The following is a 21,230-nucleotide window of genomic DNA, read 5'->3' on the forward strand; positions in this document are numbered from 1 at the left end:
GCCGAATAGTTAAATCCATTGGCTCCGGCGAACGCTGACGGATTGCTCGTTAAAATAGTGGCTTCGACAAATGCCGCTGATGCCAAACTACCAAAATAGTGGCTTTGGTGATCACCCACCGGACTAGTGTCTCCAACCATTGTACTGCCATCACCAGTGAGCCGATTGTCATAATAGTGGCTCCGACGACCATTGCCGAATCGATGTCTCCGACCGCCGTATTGCTAGAATCGGTGACCGAACCGATGCTACCAAATTGATGTCTCTGACCAACGGTTTATTTTTTTTTTTTACCCAACGGTCATAATTTTTATTGTTATATCCACTAGTCATAATTTTGAAATTCAAACGGTAAATTCAAACCTAACTTTAAACCCAATGGTAAATTCAAACCTAAAGGTCATATTTTTTTAACTTTAAACCCAATAGTAAAGTCAAACCTAAAGGTCATATCTTTTTTAACTTTAAACCCAATGGTAAATTCAAACCTAAAGGTCACATTTTTGCTCTATAAATATGACCATTTTCTCTCTAATTTCCATCCACTTCTACAAAATTATCTCTTCCATTCGGTTTTTGTTCTCTCTTAATGGATTTCCATTATGACATTGATTTTATTTTTCCAAATGATGAGCCTCCATTTGACTCATCTTCTGATGATGATGAGTTGGAACTTACTCTAGCTATTGCCATAGAAGAATTAAACAATGAAGGAGCATCAACATCACGTCGTCGTTCGGTTCAACCTCGCAGGTTTATCTGGCGTAATGCTTTGCAAGGTCATGACAGGCTTTTCCATGATTATTTTGCTGAAACACTAGTGTATCCTCCTAATGTATTTCGAAGGAGGTTTCGAATGAGTCGTTCTCTTTTTCTACGTATCCATTCAAGAGTTGAAGCTACGGAACCATACTTTGTTCAAAAAAGAAATGCAGCTAACACACTCGGGTTGTCATCCCTTCAAAAGATGACCGCCGCAATCAGAATGCTTGCTTATGGAGTGTCGGCTGATTTCATGGATGAATACTTGAGGATTGGAGAAACCACTGCAATAAAAAGCTTTAAAAAGTTTGTTAAAGCGGTAGTTTCAATCTTTTTTGAAGAGTACTTGAGGTCACCAAACAACAATGACATTGCAAGATTGTTAGCGGTTGGCCAACACCGTGGATTTCCAGGAATGCTAGGAAGCATCGACTGCATGCATTGGAAATGGAAGAATTTTACAAGTAAGTGGAAAGGTAAATATATTGTTCATACACGTTATCCAACTATAATTCATGAAATCGTGGCTTCGTATGACCTTTGGATATGGAATGCATTTTTAGGGTTACCGGGGGTCTCACAATGACATCAATGTCCTAGAGCGGTCTTCCGTATTTTCGAGCTTGCCGAAGGGCGTGCTCCTCCGATTAATTACTCGATAAACGGTAATGACTATTCGATGGGGTACTTGTCTTGCGATGGTATATATCCATCATGGGCAACATTTGTCAAAACAATTCCAGCACCACAAGACCATAAAAAACAACATTTTGCTTCTGCACAAGAGGCGGCTAGGAAGGATGTCGAACGTGCATTTGGAGTACTTCAAGCGCGATTTGCAATTGTTCGTGGGCCTGCACGTTTTTTTCACCTTGAAACGCTTAAGGACATCATGATGGCATGTATAATATTGCATAATATGATCGTTGAAGATGAGCGACATACTTACCTTGGAGCAAATGACTACAATTATGATCAAATCGATGATAATGGACCTGAACCGGTGTCACATAATCCCACTTGTAATCTTATGCAGTTCATTGAACGTCATAATTCTATTAGAGATAGAGGAATTCATTCTCAACTTCAAGCGGATCTCATCGAGCATCTATGGCAACTACAATGCCAGTCGTAGGATTTTGAAATTTACTAAGTTTAATGTGAACCTTCATTGGAATTTGAAACTTACTAAGTTTAATATTACTAAGTTTCCAAAAGGGACATTGTAATTTTTATTCTAATATTAAACTTCATTGTTACTCTATTAAACTTCATTGTCGCAAATTTGAAATTTACTAAGTTTTTTTTTGAGATAAAAGATAGAAATTTTATTTTACAAAATTTGCAAAGAGTACACAAAACAGAAAAATAACACTATGCAGAAACACAAAACAGTTTCTGCAGAAACACACTATGCAGAAAAATTATTTTTCTGCAGAAACACAAAACAGTTTCTGCAGAAAAATAACACTATACAGAGAAATTATTTTTCTGCAGAAACACACTATGCAGAAAAATTATTTTTCTGCAGAAACACAACAGTTTCTGCAGAAAAAAAACACTATACAGAGAAATTATTTTTCTGCAGAAACACACTATGCAGAAAAATTATTTTTCTGCAGAAGCACACACTATGCAGAAAAATTATTTTTCTGCAGAAACACAAAACAGTTTCTGCAGAAAAATAACAGTATGCAGAAAAATTATTTTTCTGCAGAAACACACTATAACAGATATGCAGATATGCAGAAACTATAACATTGCATCTGTTTCCTTGCACAATACAAAATTTACAAACTAAACAAGTGCTATTGTCCGTGCACAATACAAAATTTACAACATTACATCTATTTCCTTGCACAAGTGAAGACTACAAAAATATATCTAACATGATTAGAGATTGAATAATCATGTTCCTTGCACAAGTAAATACTACAAAAGAGATGTCTAACATCAAATCATCTATGCCAACCATGTGCTAGTATCTTTGCACTATACAAAAAATTACTTGATTAGATATTGTCAATAATAATATCCAAATTATGATGGAAATTTTGACTTTAACCTATCCAAGATTTCCAAACGACGTAGACGAATATATTCTTGTTGCTCAGGATCCATGGTTCTTGTATCTTTCATCATAATTTCATCTTTTATTTTCCTCTTTTCTACTTCATTCTTCTCTTCCTTAATACGAATCAACTCTCTTCGTTCTTCAGATGCAATGCACATTAACTCTCTTCGTTCTTCTAATGCAATGCGCATACTTTCCTTCTTCTCCTCATGCATTCTCCTCTTTTCTTCCTTGGTTTTGTCAAATTGGGAGAAAAGTATTGAGACCACGTCATCACAATTCTTTCTCTTCTTTAATTTTTCCTTTTTGGCCTTCTTGCCTATGGGTCTCTCCAAGGATTTGCCGGAGTTCATCTCATCATTATCTTCATCTAGATTTATTGAGCTTGCAAAAGTATGAAAAGATTGTGTGGCTGACTTTCTTTTGCGGGCGTTCAAATTTTCTCTTAGAATCAACCACTTAGCTTCATTCTTCAAAATTCTCCAACAATGTTCCAATTGAAATGCATTTTTACTATTATTTAGATAATGAGCTTTTGCATCTTCAATCTATAAAAGTAAAAAATTGAAAATAATGAAAATCATAAAACTAGAAGTGTATTGATGTACAATACATAGTAGATGTTGAGTCCAAATACCTTGTCATGCTCAATTTTACCACTTTGATTTCAGTTCTCAATTTGGGCCAAGTATCCACAAAACTTGTTGGTCTCCTTTTGAATAATAGACCACCGACTATTTAAAGAATCCTTGGAGTGGTTAAATTTCTTGTCATTGTGGAAGGTGGACCAAATTCTTTCCCAAAATGTTGTGTGCTTTTGGTCCGTTGATGTCACGGCATCTAAGCTAACATTGAGCCACGCTGATACTAGCTTAACATCTTCATCTATGGTGAAGTTGATTCCCCGTTGACCTCGTCTCTTAGTAGTTGATTTTTTTGCAATGGGGGGTATAGATTGTCCCATTTCAACTTGGGGTGGAGATTGATGAACATTCACGTCAGAATGTGGAGTGGACATCAAAATACTACTATCAAAGGACTCAAAACCTTGTTCATTGTCTTCTAAAATGTCAAGGAGGAAAGGATTTTGTGAGTCCATCACCTATAAAAATGAAGTTGTGTTGCTTCTGGGAGGTGCCCTGGATTCAATTCCATATATTAGTACATTTAAGGATTTCAATGTAAAGACTTAAAAGATATATATAAAGCCCCTTGCCTCCCCAACCCCAAAATTCAAGCACAAACATGAAAAAGTGCTAGGCATGATGTGTGTAACATTTTTTTATCTAAAAAAATACGATTAAAAGAAAAGAGAGACTCTTGTATACAAGACATGTACAGGACAGTAGAATCAAGGAAATCCAAAAAAAGAAGAGGAAGAAATGGAAGAAGCACTGTCTCTTCATTCAATCTTATAATGATATGTGTACAAATATAGACCCTAATGCAACTCAAAATTAAATTCTCTTAACTTCTTTGAACTCATAGAGAATAGAAAGTGGTAAGTAGTGATTTCTCAAGCTTAAAAGGCTTTCTCAAAAAAAAAAGAAAAAAAAAAGAGCTTAATGTAGATCATCACAGAAGAAAGAGGGTCTCAAGGAGAGATGAGACAGTTATGGACAAAGTTCTCTATTACATGTTGGTTTTGTTTTGAGTAATTTTGAGCAAGTCTATACTCTATTGCATGTTTGGACAGTAATGGACAATTATGGTATTTGGTTTTTATTTGATGTGTAAGTGTAAGAATACCTATCTGACACATGTTAGGAACATATCATGTCTAACCCATGTCTGATACTCGGACACTGCATCCCAACAGCATGTTAGTGCTTCATTGACTAGACATGCCAAAATCCCCCAAATGTGAAAGATGGATTAACAAGAAATCTAGTATTATAAGCAAGAATGAACAAGGGACACTTTGCACCTCACCCTAGCATGCTAGTGTAACATTGACTAAACTGTCTGGCATGTGTTATTTATGTCATGAATCGAAACAACACTATACAGAAAAATTATTTTTCTAAAAAACACACTATGCAGAAAAATTATAGTATGCAGAAAAATTATTTTTCTGAGAAGCACACACTATGCAGAAAATTATTTTTCCAAACACACTATAACGATATACAGATATGAGAAACTATAACATTGCATCGTTTCCTTGCACAATACAAATAAGGCCAAAGGCCACACAATTGGAGCACACTAACAAAGACCAACAACAACGGTAACTACAATGCCCATACCCATGGCGGCAAACACACAAAGCCAATACAAAATCTATTCACCATACAACATTCCCCTAAAGGGATGGACATTTCACAGTTCAAGACTGCAATGCTCCAAATCAACCAAAGATGTCAACATGATAGCACATTTTGCATATTTATGATTTTATTTGACCATTAATATCAAATACCATAAAGTTTTCTCTTTTGGGTCGAAAACTCCCACCCAAGTGGTTCTAACTTCTCAATTGCTCAACGCTTACCCAGGAGTGCAGCTTATGTATCCATTGAAAAATCATGATATCCTTAAATGTTGGGTCTATAAAAATGCATTTTGTTCTATTGATATTTGACTGCTTTGTCTTTCCATTTACCTTGTGCTTTACGAGAAGCTAAAAGGAGCAGAGGAAAAGCACAGTTGACACATTGGCTTAAAAGTAAGAAAAAAAACAAGTGCAACTACAAATATATGGCATTCATGCATAATGCTATGTTGATAATACAATGCCAACCTCACAAACGAAGCTGCGGAGTGATGAACACAAATATTTATAAACAAATACATAGAAGCCAAAAAAGAAAAGAAAAAGGGAACTGACTATGAAGCTGTGGTCTTTAAAGGAGGTGAGTCATGGGTCAGTCCGAAAATCCATTTCCATTGGAATATCTCTCTCTGCTGTTCAATCACTCAGAAACCCATTTCCATTGGAATATCTCTCTCTCTCAATCATCAATCAGTCCGAAAACAGGGGAGAAACAGGGTGTGCTCCAAAGAATCCCTAAAAAAAAAACCCAAACCAGAAAAATTTGAACAAGAAACTCCTAAGAAACCTTAAAAAAAATTAGTTTAGAGAAACTCCCAAAAATTGGTTTAGAGAAACTCCCAAGAAACCCTAAAATCTTAATAAGAAAAACCCATACCTATGTAGAGAAATTAGCCCCAAATCTGTCAATAGAGAAGATGAGTCTGTGGTTGCAAAACCCCCCAAACCGATCACATTTTGCTTCCCGTAATGATGAGAATGAACAAAAATAAGAACCAGACAAAGAGAGAAGACGAAAGGAATAACTCAAGAATGAAAGGAGGAAAAGAGAAGAGAGACCTGTGAGTGGCGTGGGCTCAGTGAGAGGAGAGAGAAAAAAAAGAGCGAAATTGATTTTTTATACTGTACAATTAATATTAAAAAACTGAATAACTGAGCTACAGTACCGTGTATATTTACACGGTACTGTAGCTTGTTTAGGAGTTTCCACGTTTTTACACTTTTATACACTCACTGATGTGGGTGATTTTTTGCATAAAATATGTAAAAGTTGCACTATTTTTCATTTTACAAAATTTTAACTGATCTGATACAATTGCTCTTAGATGGCGAAATTTGAATCCAACTCCAAGTTAGTTAGTTAAGACGAGTTTGGAGTCAAGCAAGAAAAGCAAAATGGAACGATGGTGGCGGTGGCGGAGTGGGAGTGAGAAATGGGTGCCATGGCTGATACTGCTTCTTCATATCGCCTCCATTCTCATTTTCACCAGAGGCTTCCTCCTCACCCGCACTGAGCTTCCCTTTTACAGCCATTGCTCCGATGCTTCCCAATCACCTTGCTTCTCTTCTTCTTCTTCTTCCCCAAATTCTTCTCGCTGTTGGACCAAACCCGCCATTGATCGCCTCGTTATCATTGTCCTCGACGCACTCAGGCATTTCCTATCCCTACTTTCTCTCTTTCTTCTTCTTCTTCTTCTTCTTCTCTTTTTTCAAATAATTATATATATTGCTTTGAATTTTAGGTTTGACTTCGTTGCTCCGAGTACATTTTTCGAAGGTTAGTGATCGTTTTTACTGTTTCGGATTAGGGTTTAAAGGATTAAGTAGAAGAAGAAGATTGATTGAGATTGAGATTGAGTTTGAGTGAATGTTTGACAGAGTCGAAGCCATGGATGGACAAATTGAAAGTGCTACAAAGACTGGCTTCGGAGCGAGGATCATCGGCTAGGATTTTCAAAGCTATTGCGGATCCACCTACCACCAGTTTGCAGCGTTTGAAAGTCTGCTTCTTTTCCTTACTTCACAATTACTAATACTTTACTTCTTCTATATGTATTTGTGTGTAAATGAGTGTGTGAATTTTGCTCTGCACTTTATTTATTCATTACTATTACTATGGTGATGCATTTATTCAAAAACAAAGAAACAAAAACTATTATGAATGATGGTGGTGCTAAGAACTGGAATTCAATGTGTCCAATGAGCTTTTAGAGCCACTTCTTCTTTGCATTAATAACGGGTCGGGTTCAAGACTCTCCGAGTGTGTGTACGACTTACCAATGGAAAAAAAGAGAGAAGAAGATATTAATGTAGTTGAAAATATTATGATCTTTTGTTGACCTTGTTGGTTCTAGTGTGATGGTTTCGGTGGAACTTCAATTAATTTTGGATGTGTTGGTTTCCTTAAACAATTCAATACTTTTAGTTGTATTACTGGCCATGAAGGACTCAACAAAATTTACATATGAAGCATGAGCTTTATCTCTAATAATGTCTTGTTCCTCTTGTAATATTTTCAGGGCCTGACAACTGGTGGACTGCCCACTTTTATTGATGTTGGGAATAGCTTTGGCGCTCCGGCAATTGTTGAAGATAACTTTATACATCAGGTGGGTTTTTGATTTCTTTTGCTCACATTTATGTGGCAATTTGGTTTTCCTAGTGTTAAATTATTTTGCTCCTTTTATTGTGATGTAAATTTGATATAAGGGCTTTCTTGCAGTTGGTTCAAAATGGAAAGCGAGTAGTGATGATGGGGGATGATACATGGACACAGTTGTTCCCTGATCATTTCAAAAAATCTTTTCCGTACCCATCTTTTAATGTTAAAGATCTCCATACGGTATGTCATGTTTACATGTATGTTTAACTTTCAAGCACTTCTTCCCTTAATAGTTGATTGAGTAAGATGTTGTTAGTTGAACATTACAGGTAGACAATGGATGCATTGACCACCTACTTCCAACCTTGTATGAAGAAGATTGGGATGTTCTTATAGCGCATTTTCTTGGTGTGGTATGATTGACTTTATTTGTTAGGCAAGATTTGGTTATAAATTATTTAATTTGACCATATCCAATTTGTGTTAGTCAGGTAATATTCTGGTTGCAAAAGATTAGGATCTGGTGACTCTACAATGAGAACAAGGATATGAGGGAGTGCTCTAGGATTATCTTTCTTTACCACTAGACATGCACTCTAGACACTGATAGTTATTCTCCAAGCTGAATTATATATATATATAATATATCTCACTAGACATGCACTTTAGCCTCTTGTAATTATCAGAAGTTGACTGCACTATGGACGTCATGTCAAAGCCAGCGTTTCCAAGAAAGTGCAATTAAAGTCATATCATGTTTCTCATATCTTTAGAGATGCATGGCTTAAAAGAAAAAAATACTTTCAAATTCATTGTGCTGCATGATTTTAAAATAAACTGAGGCGCTTAAAGAGTTTAATGAGACCAACTATGCTTTTAAGGGAGGGATGTTGGGTGACCAAGAGTTGTCATGTTCGTATATAATTGTTGCAAGTCTCTTTGAGGGTTGAAGTTAAGCACAACCTGGTTGGTACTTGGTAATTACTAATTATTTAATCAGCTTGCTCTCCTTTAAAAAGCTGGAACAAAGTCAATCAGTATCATCTATGGTTTGGCCTGCCCTTGTTTAACCTTTTTTTTAATGGCATTGACACAAATGATGTAATGTTTGCTATTTTCTTTTCCTAGAGAGTTACATCAAGTTGTTTAGAGCTTCATGAGTCACAAATTATTACCTTCTCTTGGTGTATATAGTTGCATGCTGTAGGGGAAAACTAATATTCCTGATCATTTATATATGATTCAGGATCATGCAGGCCACATATTTGGTGTCGATTCTACTCCAATGATAGAAAAATTGGAGCAATACAATGCTATTTTAGAGGTATGTTTGTTGAATACATTCGCAAAAATCTTGCATTTTGCTTTGGTGAATTCCTTATCCTTATTCTCTTGCAATTCGGCTTGGCACACATCATGTTGCGATGACAACATTTTCAGGTTTTTAAATATATAATTTTTCCCACAACAATCAAAGTTTCTGCAGTTCTGCTGGTTCTTATGCTGTTAGATGTTTCTGTAAATTAAATATTGGAAGAAGTGGGGGTTTTTGTGGAATATTTGTTTTAGGTACATAACAAGTTATTTTATAAGGTTGTATGTTTGGTGCTATACTTCTTGAACTACCTAAAATCCTGCTTAACATTGCCTTCTTTCTGTCTTTACTTACTTCAACAGATTGATCACTTATTTTGTTTCAGAAAGTAATTGAATTGTTGGAAAGCCAATCTGGACCAGGTGGCGTACATGAGAATACGCTTCTTCTAGTGATGGGTGACCATGGACAAACCTTAAATGGTGATCATGGTGGAGGGAGTCCTGAAGAGGTGTAATATATATATTTCTACTATACTTTGCAGTATGAAATCCTTTACTCATGCTAACTCTGGTAACATAATGCAGGTTGAAACATCAATGTTTGCCATGAGTTTTAAGAAGCCTACTCTTTCTATTCCATATGAATTTCATACTCCAACTTGTGAACAAGATTTGGTATTGCCTTTCTCTTACATGCTGTTGGCTTCAAGATTTCTCTCCTCAATTGGTTGCTTCCCCTTGGCATTCTTATCCTTTCTCTACTTTTAGGAGGATTAGAAATTTCTTCATTTTAGAGTTGTTCCTTTCTTTGCTCATGTTTCTTCTGCCAAAAAAGAAAAAAAGAAAAGAAATTATTCAACTAGTGAAAGTGTTAAAGGTGGATGAAACTTAATTAGATGTGGCTTATGTAGAGTTTTAGAGATAGGAATATATGGATAGACAATGTAATCTGTTGGTTGATTTCAAGCATGGAATTTCCTTGATGAATCAGTTGATAAACAAGTGTTGGGTTTTTAGAGTCAAGGCCCAAGTATTTTTTAGGGGGTCACTTTTCTTCTGGAATAATTTTTTTCATCCTCCACTTTCAGGATGGGAAGAAGGTCTGCATCAGCTCTTTCCAACAGGTTGAAATGGTTTATCTATCTGATGGCATTTCTTTAAACTTCTTTTCTCTTGATTTAATTATTTTATATTTCTAATATGATCTGTATTAAGTCAAGTCACTCTCTGCAGCTTGACTTTGCAGTAACAATGACAGCACTGCTTGGTGTCCCTTTTCCTTATGGAAGGTGCAGTGTAAGCATCCTGTTGATATCGACTTTTATATATGTTCATCTTATTTTTCATATACTTATGGGATGGATTTATGAATGATTGCCAAGTTCAACTTTATTTTTCCTCACTTCCTTGTCAGTGATGCAGGATCCTTTGGACAAAGAACTATAAATTGTATATTTAATATTTAAATTTGGTTTAACGTAGAAATGGCTGCAATAATTACACTTTGGTGGAGTAGAGTTCAATGTAGCATGCATTTTCATGAGGAAGTTTAATTGGTTTTATTTCTGATTTTCTGGAGGAAAAAGAAATAAATGTAATTATCAGACCTTCTAGTCCCAATTAAAAACCTCAGGTAAATTAGTCCCAGATTTCCAAAGCAATTGTACCTAGGAATGGAGGCAATCATACTTTCTAGCAAAGCTTCTAAGCTGTAGGAAGCTGGCATTCCTTGTTCTGTTTGAATAGAACTCCTAAATATGAAACTAAAAGATCTTAGAAAGTTTGACTGTTCAAACCAGCCATAGACCACGATAGGCTGGACATAAAGCCCAAAAGCAGATCTAGACTCACATAATGATGAAATGCTAGTGGGCCCACTAAAGCTCATTGTGGAAAATTTGGAGGTCGTTAACCCTTGACACAATTAAAAATAAATGGAACTTCCCTAGTTGGCCTTATACCGGCATTATTTTTTTCAAAGCTAAAACTTGAGCATTATAATCAGCTTTTGCTGACTCTCAAAAGTCTTCAGTAGGTTGCGAGCAACATCCTCCGTCTGCAAGTCCATAATGTTAATGGGATACTATCACCATAGATCAGCCTAAGATTAAGTACCTAGTGCACAAGCTATTGCTTTTGCGATCTCCGGGAGAGGTGGTTGGTCTTGAATGAAGATAAAATTTGTTCCCTTCATATTGTTTGTGAACCTTGATGCTCATACTTGTAAATAGAATTCGTACTTATTTTTGAAACTGCAAAGCACCCTTTGTGTTCAAGTGACACGAATCTGTGATTGTAATGAACTTCTATGACATTCATGTACGTGCAGAATTGCATTTTACTGTGATTATTTTAAGTTCACTCAGTCAACTATAAGGAATTTGTTCATATTAGATTAATTTTATGAGGGTTATATGATGTGGTATTTAGTTTGTGTCCCTGGGAAGAATTTTTTGAGGGTTATCCTGACTGATATATTTGTGGAAGTGGCATTTGAACATACATGAGATTATTTTCTCTTATTGCTTAAAAAACTTGTTCTTGTATATGACAGAATTAATGTATTATTAACCACTAACTCACTTTTGTTCCATTATGTCATTATTTGGCTTGAATGTTATTGTGGGCGTTTCCTCTTTTAGGATTAGCACTGATGAGTGATGAAATTCTTTTGTAACCAGCATTGGGCGTGTTAATGCCGATCTATATGGTTTAGGTGCTGATACACTGAACTTGGAAGATGCCCATTTAGAAAATTGCCAAAATCAGTCCAAGCTGGAACAATGGATGCAAAATTACGTCAACGTACTCTGTATCAATTCTTGGCAGGTACTTCTCATATTGGCTTTAGATCATAAACAAATATCTCACAATTCATCTCTTTTCTATTTGCTTCAGTGGGTTATAACATGTAATCATGGTGGTGAACTTTAACATGACTTTCAAGTAAAGCGTTTGAAGAACTTTTGCACACTTTCAAATTCTTGGCATGGAAATTTATATTGAAAAGGTGCCAGCAGAACTTATCCTTCCTCTCCTAACGCTTTTAGTTATTTCTCGCCCAAGCTTGGCCAATGAGCCATTTCTCAACTGACACTTCCTCCTCCTTTAATAAGGGATGGAGGGTGAGGTTGTGAATTCAAGGCCCATTGGGGGCATGTGTAACTTACCCCCCCCCCCCCCTTCCCCTCCCCACAGGAAAAAAATCCCTCACCCAAGCTTTTTTATTCTCTAAGATCTCTGAAAGATTTGGTAACTTCTCCCTAAAAGTCATTTGCACCTCATAACAAATTTATGAAGGTTGATCCTGCACATATTTTGGCACCTCTATTTTCCAGCATCCCCCAATTCATTATCAAGCTTCTGAGACACAATATTGATTCTCAACCACCTTTGCAGTGCAAGAACCATACACACTTCCGAAACCTTTGATTCAACATCAAAACTGAGCTCTTCCCCCCTTCTTTAAGTTGATTGAGTCTGGATGATGGTACTTAGACTCAGTTTTTACAAGCCAAGAAAATGCCTTATAAGCTTTTTCCTACCTCTTGGTTATGGGGTTTAGATTGTACAAAGAGAGAAGTAATTGCCATCTCCAAAGTTTCTCCCTGGGCTTTTCTTTTTTAGCCCCGTTCATATCAAAGTCCTCTTCTTCTTACACCATCCAAACCCATGGCTCCTTTGGCTTAAGTTACAAAATATTGTAAATAGAATGGTGGAACGTGTAATCTGGAAAAAGGTTCGCATAACAATATCATCAAAATGCATAGAGATCTATATCCTAAAAAATTTGCATTGGGGTATGCCTCCAAACCGTTATGTATTAAGAAAGCCACAATTTTTTTTTAGTTCTGTTTTATTATTGTTTTAATAATTAGCTGGCTACAAATTCTTCATTTAGACACATTTTTCTTTTTGTTAATCATTACTTCAGTAACACTAGGACACTTCTTGTTTAGGTGAAAAGGTATATTGATGTTTATTCAGCGTCATCAGTCATTGGATTTTCCCATGAAGACTTGTTGCAAATAGCAGACATATATGCTCAAGCAGAGGAGAATTGGTCACATACAAAGAAATCATTGTTAGATAAAAATGAATGCTGTGATTCATTACCTGTTCTTAAGAGGCAAATTGATTTATATGTTAATTTCCTAACAAGTGTTGCAGAGCTAGCACGCTCCAAATGGACTGAGTTTAATCTAAATATGATGGGTATTGGTTTTGGCATTATGTTAGTATCGCTCCTTGTCCATTTTCTTGCTATCAAGAGGGTGAACAAGCAGTATGGTGCTTCTTTCACTTCATGTGGAGATTCTGGGATTTCCTTTGGCTTAATTTGTGCTTGTTTTGTAGTAATTATACGTGCAAGCAGCTTCCTCTCAAATAGTTTTATTTGTAAGCTCCATGTCTCTGACTTTTCTTGGCTTTATGGTTGCACATTCCATTTTATATGCTGACATTTGCAACCTTGTTTTTGGGAACCTTGGGATCAGTGGAAGAAGGAAAAGTAGCAAATTTTCTTTTGGCTACAACTGGCTTTGTTAAGTTACGTTATTCGATCACGAAGAAGAAGATGCTATTAGAAGTAGGTATTTTGCCTAAGATTCTTGTAATTCATTTTTCAGCAACCTTCAATGTTGTGGGTATGATATTATAATTTGTACATAGGGTATGTTTGCAAAGCATAGGATTTAGGTTCTGTGCTCATCCTGAAAAAATCGACTTAAACTCGTGTTTTTATATGCAAGTTTGTCGAGACTGTATAGTAATCTAGGTTGGTATTTGATAAAGTTCAGATTTTGTTTAGTTTGGTTTTCAATTTTTAGCTCATAAACATCAAATTGAGACCCTGTTCATGATTTTTACCAAATAATACCAAATCAAAACCAGTTACACTAATGATGGTTTGTGTGGTTTTTTTTTTTTTGGTTCATGAGACCCTCTTAATACTTTTGTATTTAATATTGTAATATCATTTACAGAAGGTTATTCAAGATTTGTTTCTCTTGAAGCTAATTTTTCAGTCATGTATTGCAGGCAGTTGTCTTCCTTCTTTTGATCACCTTCTGCAGATTTTCTATTGAAGTTGGGCTATCAAAGCAGGCTGCTACCTCACAATTTCTGAATGAATCTACTTCATGGATGACCAGTTTTGGCTCAGGAGTTACTTCTTGGACATTTATAGCTGAGGTTGTGCCATTGCTAGTGCTGATTTTATTGGCATACTTGCTATACAAGACCATTTCTAGCAGATCTTGTAGAGGGATATGGAAGTACGTGATCATGGGAACCATTTTAAGTTATTTGCTCATAGCAGTGCATTGGGCCTCAGAAAGTAGCATAAGGAGTCTTGCTCTGGTTTCTAATGTCATTGGCAGAAATTGCATCCCTCAAATAATTTATGCAATTGGGTTTGGGCAATTATTACTACTGGCATTTGGTCGGCAGTTCAACAAAGATAAATTTTTAGATGGCAAGGAAAACTTAGTTATTAAGACAATCGGGATTCTCTCTGCTTGGAGTTCAATAGTCATTCTTCTATCAGGACAACAAGGTCCCTTGGTTGCTTTAGCATCAATAATTGGAGGTGATTATTATTTTTGTACCTAAATCCTTGTTCTAGTTTCGATTGTACATTGGCTAGAGACAGGCTTTTTGCAATTTTATATTCACATTAATGCAACGTATTTTCTTAAGCTTTTTTCACTCCTTGGAATTTAGAGAATTTGTATTTCCTTAGTCAAAGAAGTTCTCAGTACTTATGAAAAAAAAATATCAATTAGTCGATGATACTTGTGTGCATATTGGATAATATGAGCTTTGCAAGTCTAGCATGCTTTTTTCATAGAATTTGGTATATATAAGATTGTGTCGTTTCAGGTTATTGCATAGTGAGGTTGGATAATATAGAACAGGATGCCAAGGATGACATTCGTGATGTTTCAGCTGTTGATCCTCTGTCTGTAACACAATGGAACCTTTTAGCTGTGTGTCTGTTTTTCTGCACTGGTCACTGGTATGTTGCTTGTTCTCTACGTTTCAGGTTGTAGCTTTGTTGATTCTACTTCTGGTATTCTTTATGTTACATCCTTAAATTCATTTGGTTTTACACCAATACTAGTTTTTTTTTTTTTTTTTTTTTCAAAATTGATGCTTGTGGGCTAGCGTTCACTCATTTATGAATTTGTCTTGCATAACCTTTTAAAATGTTTTCTTCAGGTGTGCTTTTGATGGCCTTCGATATGGTGCTGCATTTATTGGGTGAGTCATTGGCTTGTGCATACAAGCCTAAATAGAATTTTGAATTATCCATGTAAAGGTAGTTAGCCAAACTAACCCAATCAAATGAGTGACAAGTGACAGCTCAGCTGTCAATTCTGACTTCTTGCTTGAGCATGAGATCTCATTAATTGTTGACTCCCCCCAATGGTGATGCAGTCATGTCGTTACTATTATTAATGCTCACATGGTCATTATAATATCCATTTCCTTATTCATGATGGCTTGACACTTTTAATTTTCAGGTTTGATGAGTTTATTCTTATTCGCCAAGCAATCCTTCTTACAATTGACACATTTGGTTTTTCGCACATCCTCCCGATATTTGGACTGCCATTTCTTGTTGCATGCCAATATATGTTGAGTCAGAAACGATTCATTTTAGTGCGGTTATCTCAAGTAAGTTCATTGCCTGCATGTGTTTGTCCTTTTGTCATATGTTTATTTATTTGCTAACGCAGGGAACATTTTTAAAGAATAGCCCTTTGGAATTGCCTTTAGCCAGTAAAACCTACGAGTAACTGACCCCACCCGCCAAACCCAGTTGCTGGGTTTTTGTTATATGTTTATCAAATTTTCTTCTTTATTTTCTTTTTTATGTTTATATTTTTGTAAGAGAGAATCATTTTAGTTGGGTCATGATATGGTTAGCTTGTCTACCTGTGGTAAACGGAGGTTGATTACCCCACCAAACTCTTTGGTTTAGTAGGTACTCTGCTTTTCCCCAATGGGGAAAGAGTGGGTTTGATTACCTGCAGCGTGCTCCCACAAATATTTACTTTAGGAAAAAAAAAAGTTGGTTGATTACTTTTTTATATTTTTTAGGCGTATATGATGTATGGGCTCATCACAGCTGCTACAGTTACAGTCACGATGTTATGTGTCACAATTCACAGACGGCATTTAATGGTAAACCACTAGCTGGATTGTTTCAATTATATCTATCTGTGCACATGTGATGCCATACTGATATGTTCATAATATCCTGACAGGTGTGGGGGTTGTTTGCTCCTAAGTTTGTTTTCGATGTGGTGGGTCTTATCCTTGCAGATGTCTTAATTTGCTTGGCATCACTCTTCTGTTTTGGTCAAGTGGAGAACGATGTTCCAAAATCCTAGTGCTGAGAAGTGAGAAATGAAAGTCATATTGCGAGCAATTGGGAACCTTCTTTTCAAGATATTTTGCTAACTGGTTTTTCAATGATTCATTTTGTAAGATTAAGATAGAAAATACATAGGTACATTTGTAAGAACATTTAGAAATTTGAGAAAGAAAAAGAAAAGAATGTTTTTTGTGATATGCTTGTTTCGGCCCCCTGAGTTTACATGACTCTTCGTCACCCCTCTTTGTTCCCTGACTTCAGTGCCTAGAGTGATTCCCATGCCCAGGATTATCGATTGGATTCTGGATTATAATCACATATATCATGAGGTTCTATCCATTCCTATAGATCTATGGCTATTATCAGATACCCTACAGTTTATTAAGTATACATGCTTCACTTAACATGTCTAAACCATAAATGCCAGCTGTAAAATGCTCACATCATCTGACTTTGATGACTTCCCTCCAACCACTTAAAATTGTAGTCTTACTCTTACCTGTATTGCAACTGAGGTATTACACCACCTTTTTTTTTTTTTTTTTAGAAATGATATGTTCACAATATTTTTACAACATTTTTACAACAAATCCTAAGTAGCAAATTGTTACTGGTTGTTATTGTTGGGGCAAAAAAGTTATCTTAGCGTTAGATTCAAATTTGAACCAATAACAACTAACCACTTGTGATTTGTTGTAAAAATATTGTGGATCTAGCATTTTTTTTTTTTTTTGGAAGATATTACACCACATCATAACTAATTTCTAATTTAGGTAACTTTTTCTCTTTAGTCTAAGTTCTTCATTCTCTTAATTTTGTATTACATCATTAATTTAACAAAAGCCACTTCATGTTATTACAACTTCACTTCATATTATTACTTTAAAATATTTTGAACATTCTATATAAGTTTTTCCCATAACAATTTATAGCATTATCCGTCCACGATGGAACCGTTGCTATAAGTTTTTCCCTTAACAATTTATAGCATTATCCGTCCACGAATGGAACCGTTGCTAGCAATTAATAAAATGGGCAGTAGTGGGTAGTGTTTTACACGGTGTGTTTTTTTTTATAAAAGTTTTATGACTGAAAATGTGACTTTAATAATGCAACTTTAATAAGTCACGGTTTCAAGTGTAAAACAGGTTTTTTCCTACTAAAATGTGTGTTATGTCGTATTTTACACGTATGCACTTATTTTTAAAAAGTAAATTGTTTTGCTTACTGAACATAATAAACGTATATTAAACATTTCTTATATTATATTTCTACGAAAATATTTCAACTTGACTAAATTTTAATAAACTTGGTGATACTATTGTTATTTATTGTGTTAAGGATTGTTGTTATATACGATAATTATGATCAGAATCAATGTTTTATTTTTGTGTTTGACTATTTATATTATATTATATATTAAATATCAAATTGTCATATCATGTATATTATATTAAAGTTGAAACAAAATTAGAATTTAAATTAAATTCTAATTGTTTAATTTTTTATTTTAATTTTGGCGCCAAGCACGAAAGCCAGGGGGGACTATAGTAATAACTCACATTTAACTACTGCTTTGATATTATATAAGTTTTTATAAGAACATAATTTATTCACAACTCTGATTTGATAAATTGTGAGTGATTGTCTATTACTTTTACATAAATTCAATGTTTTTTTTCCACCACTCATAGTTAGCCATATCAATGTTATGGCAAAAGCTATGATGCAAAAGTTGTCCACACAATTTCTCTTTAAATATATATATTCTTTTTATTTTTTTTTTTATCTTTATATGTTATATGAACTAGTATGACAATATAATAATTTTCACCAACAAAAAATGATAATTTATTTATGTTACCACCTAGGTAAGTCACAAGAAATCACTAATTAAAAGTTTGATCAACTACTGTGTCATTAACTGTTTTAGACAATGTCATTCGCTCTCTTGATATTTTGATAAATGCCTTTTAAAACTATTGCTTAAAATTTGATCTAAATCAATGTATTCATTAGTCTATATATATAATAATAGGTAAAGTTGAGAGAAAATCCAATTAAATTTCAAATTGGAATTCAATTAGAGTCTAATTTTGTGGCACGTGTCCCATCTAATTTAAGTTTTTAAATTTTTGTGTCAAGTAAATTAATTCAATGTAAAAATTGGATTTCAATTAGAGTTTAATTTTGCGACATGTGTCCCATCTAATCTAAGTTTTTTAATTTTTGTACCAAATAAGTTAATTTTGTGTTAAAAACGAGGAGTCCAATATAAGTGAACAATAGAAAACATGATTTTTGAATGATTTTATATTTATGAGTCCTTTTTTTTTTTTTTTGTAGAACTAAAAATAATATAAGTTTATAAGTTATCTATATATATATATATATAAAAGTAAAGTTGAGAGAAAATCCAATTAGATTTTAAATTGGAATTCAATTAGAATCTAATTTTGCGCCACGTGTCCCATCTAATAAAAAATTTAAAACTTTTGAACCAAGTTAGTTAGTTTGGTGTAAAAATTAGATTTCAATTAGAGTTTAATTTTACGGCACGTGTTCTTTCTAATCAAAAATTTTAAATTTTTGTGCCAAATGAGTTCTGTGAGGACACTAATCGGACTTATCCGCTTTGGGGAGCCAGTCCCTCACGGTTTAATCTCAAGCGGCGTGGAGAACGATACCTGGAGCAAGGGCGGACCTTGGAACTCGGCAGGCCGTCCCACATCGACAAGAGATCCCTCCCACATATGGTTTATAAGCGTCTGGCGCGACCATATGTGTACCACATGTGTAGTAGTGGTACACATATGGTCGCGCCAGACGCTTATAAACCATATGTGGGAGGGATCTCTTGTCGATGTGGGACGGCCTGCCGAGTTCCAAGGTCCGCCCTTGCTCCAGGTATCGTTCTCCACGCCGCTTGAGATTAAACCGTGAGGGACTGGCTCCCCAAAGCGGATAAGTCCGATTAGTGTCCTCACAAGTTCATTTAGAGTAGAATGAATACGACAAGTCCAATATAAATAAATCATATATCTAACACTATATATAAAATTAGAGGAAGAAATAGTTTGAATAATTTTATATTTATGAGCATTTTTTTATAACTAAAAAAAATTCATTTGGCACAAAAATTATATATATATTAATAGGTAAAACTTAGAGAAAATCCAATTAGATTTTACAATTGAAGTCTAATTTTGTGTCATGTGTCCTAAATTATTTATTTTTAGAGATAGTTTTATTTCTTAATTTTGGAATCAAATGTGGGACCATATCATAAATATCCATTCAAGTGAGTTATTGTGTACAAAAACCAATGAGTCTAGAATTAATAAACATAAAAAATATTTTTAAAAATTGACAATTTACATTTTCTACCTAACAATATTCTTACAAGACTTTTTAAAGAGTTAAAAAAAATCTAAGAATGACTATTAATAATATTTAAATTATATAAGTAAGATTATTATACTATGCATCTTAATGTGTATCTTTTAAGTATACCCATGCATATATATGGAGTTACAAGCTAGTTTAGTTTAGTTTGGAAGTGACTTCTTATTTATGATTGGTATTTCTAAGATACACCAAATTTAGTTCCACATAAAAAATCTAAATAGCATATACTCGTATTGGCTTCTAGCATTTTGAGTGCTTGGTATACCAAATGTTGTCTTCATAAGTTAGAAACTTAGAGTTAATCAGAGATAATTAAGATTGATAAATAGTAATGGATTCTCTTATAATATGATTGAATGATAAAAGAGTGCTTTGGAGCATTATCAGAAAAATGTTTTAATAGCTTTAATATTTGTTTATAGAAATTGTTGGATTTATTTTCAAATGTACCCATGCATTTGCATAGGATTACAAACTAGTTCTTATAATAATGTTGAATGTTTTCTTTGAGCTATTAAGCTATTTTCAAATCGTAATATACCCATAAATATGTCTATTTACATTGTTTTCATTCTTTTATGCCTAATTTCTAATTTTTGTGAGTGTGTGTGTTTTTTTAATCTTGAAATCTAATGAAATGCATACATATTCCATCCTATATATTAATTACTAGTGTAGAGATATTGGGCTGTGTCCTCGGACATCAAGTTGTCTTCGGACAAGTAGGTACTAACGAGGGCATACAAGTCAATAGTCCGTAGAGGAAGTCTATTTGTAAGTGATTGGGAGTGTAGTCCGAGGATCATGTTGGTAAGAATAAGTATCAGATGGAGATAAGACCAAGGAAATGTGAGAAATATCTAAGAAGAAAGCTGTTACCACTGCATTGAATGTTCTGCAACTAATTTTCTAGCTGCATTAATGTGGAGGTGATACTTGAACAATAACCTCCAGCCTTACAACTACTCACGAAGACTTCAAGAAGGCGCTGATGAGACAAATATCAAAGCCATCAATCTGATCTACACGTGGAGGGCTGAGATGAAGTGAGGAAGGAGAATATAAAGAAGGAAATCCCCACTACAAGGGGATCATTAGATAATTTAGAGAGAGAGAAATCACTGTAAACTCCAGAATTTTAATTGTGATTAAGTTTGAGAGAAATATATAAGAACTACCATCCTTAGACTTTGCCGATGAGGATTTTTTTTGCATTGAATTGCTTAGTCTTGCTTTCAAATACCATTTAGTTTACTGTGATTACTGTCCAACACCTTGTAGTTCAGTTTCTAGCCCACTCTTTATAAATTCATTGTTTTGGGTTCTTTAGGTCTTAGTTTTTTTCACTTTTGGGCTATCCAAGCAAAATGTGCCCTTACAACTAGGATGAAAACAAACTATCCTATTT

The 21,230-nt window shown here is 34.7% G+C and overlaps 2 protein-coding genes across 3 annotated transcripts; both read left to right on the top strand.

Moving 5' to 3' along the window:
* The first annotated feature begins 589 nt into the window (after nucleotides 1-589).
* On the top strand, nucleotides 590-1,897 carry LOC142634636 (uncharacterized). Its single transcript, XM_075808931.1, has 2 exons — nucleotides 590-1,173; nucleotides 1,387-1,897. Exons 1-2 carry the CDS (start codon nucleotides 590-592, stop codon nucleotides 1,895-1,897), a joined length of 1,095 nt encoding a protein of 364 aa, XP_075665046.1.
* A 4,524-nt stretch (nucleotides 1,898-6,421) lies between these two features.
* On the top strand, nucleotides 6,422-16,609 carry LOC142622418 (uncharacterized). Of its 2 annotated transcripts, XM_075795880.1 has the most exons (20): nucleotides 6,422-6,763; nucleotides 6,854-6,888; nucleotides 6,990-7,111; nucleotides 7,631-7,720; nucleotides 7,834-7,953; nucleotides 8,043-8,126; nucleotides 8,960-9,037; nucleotides 9,414-9,539; nucleotides 9,616-9,705; nucleotides 10,119-10,154; nucleotides 10,264-10,319; nucleotides 11,712-11,859; nucleotides 12,990-13,428; nucleotides 13,527-13,618; nucleotides 14,071-14,620; nucleotides 14,914-15,049; nucleotides 15,253-15,294; nucleotides 15,558-15,711; nucleotides 16,138-16,221; nucleotides 16,305-16,609. In XM_075795880.1, the coding sequence occupies exons 1-20, from the start codon at nucleotides 6,507-6,509 to the stop codon at nucleotides 16,428-16,430; spliced, it is 2,865 nt and encodes a 954-aa protein (XP_075651995.1). In that variant the 5' UTR covers nucleotides 6,422-6,506; the 3' UTR covers nucleotides 16,431-16,609. The 2 variants fall into 2 exon arrangements, with proteins under 2 accessions (XP_075651995.1, XP_075651996.1); XM_075795881.1 differs by lacking the exons at nucleotides 12,990-13,428; nucleotides 13,527-13,618 and having other exon boundaries at nucleotides 6,423-6,763.
* The last annotated feature ends 4,621 nt before the right edge of the window (nucleotides 16,610-21,230 follow it).

This window comes from Castanea sativa, chromosome 1 (genome assembly GCF_040712315.1).
Source record: "Castanea sativa cultivar Marrone di Chiusa Pesio chromosome 1, ASM4071231v1".
Classification (NCBI taxonomy): domain Eukaryota; kingdom Viridiplantae; phylum Streptophyta; class Magnoliopsida; order Fagales; family Fagaceae; genus Castanea; species Castanea sativa.

Coding starts and splice junctions, on each gene's coding strand:
- LOC142634636 (XM_075808931.1), top strand. CDS start 590: ATGGATTTCCATTATGACATTGATTTTATTTTTCCAAATGATGAGCCT. Junction 1,174..1,386: donor GGCCAACACCGTGGATTTCC/AGGAATGCTAGG, acceptor TATTTTCGAGCT/TGCCGAAGGGCGTGCTCCTC.
- LOC142622418 (XM_075795880.1), top strand. CDS start 6,507: ATGGAACGATGGTGGCGGTGGCGGAGTGGGAGTGAGAAATGGGTGCCA. Junction 6,889..6,989: donor TCCGAGTACATTTTTCGAAG/GTTAGTGATCGT, acceptor AATGTTTGACAG/AGTCGAAGCCATGGATGGAC. Junction 9,706..10,118: donor CAACTTGTGAACAAGATTTG/GTATTGCCTTTC, acceptor CTCCACTTTCAG/GATGGGAAGAAGGTCTGCAT.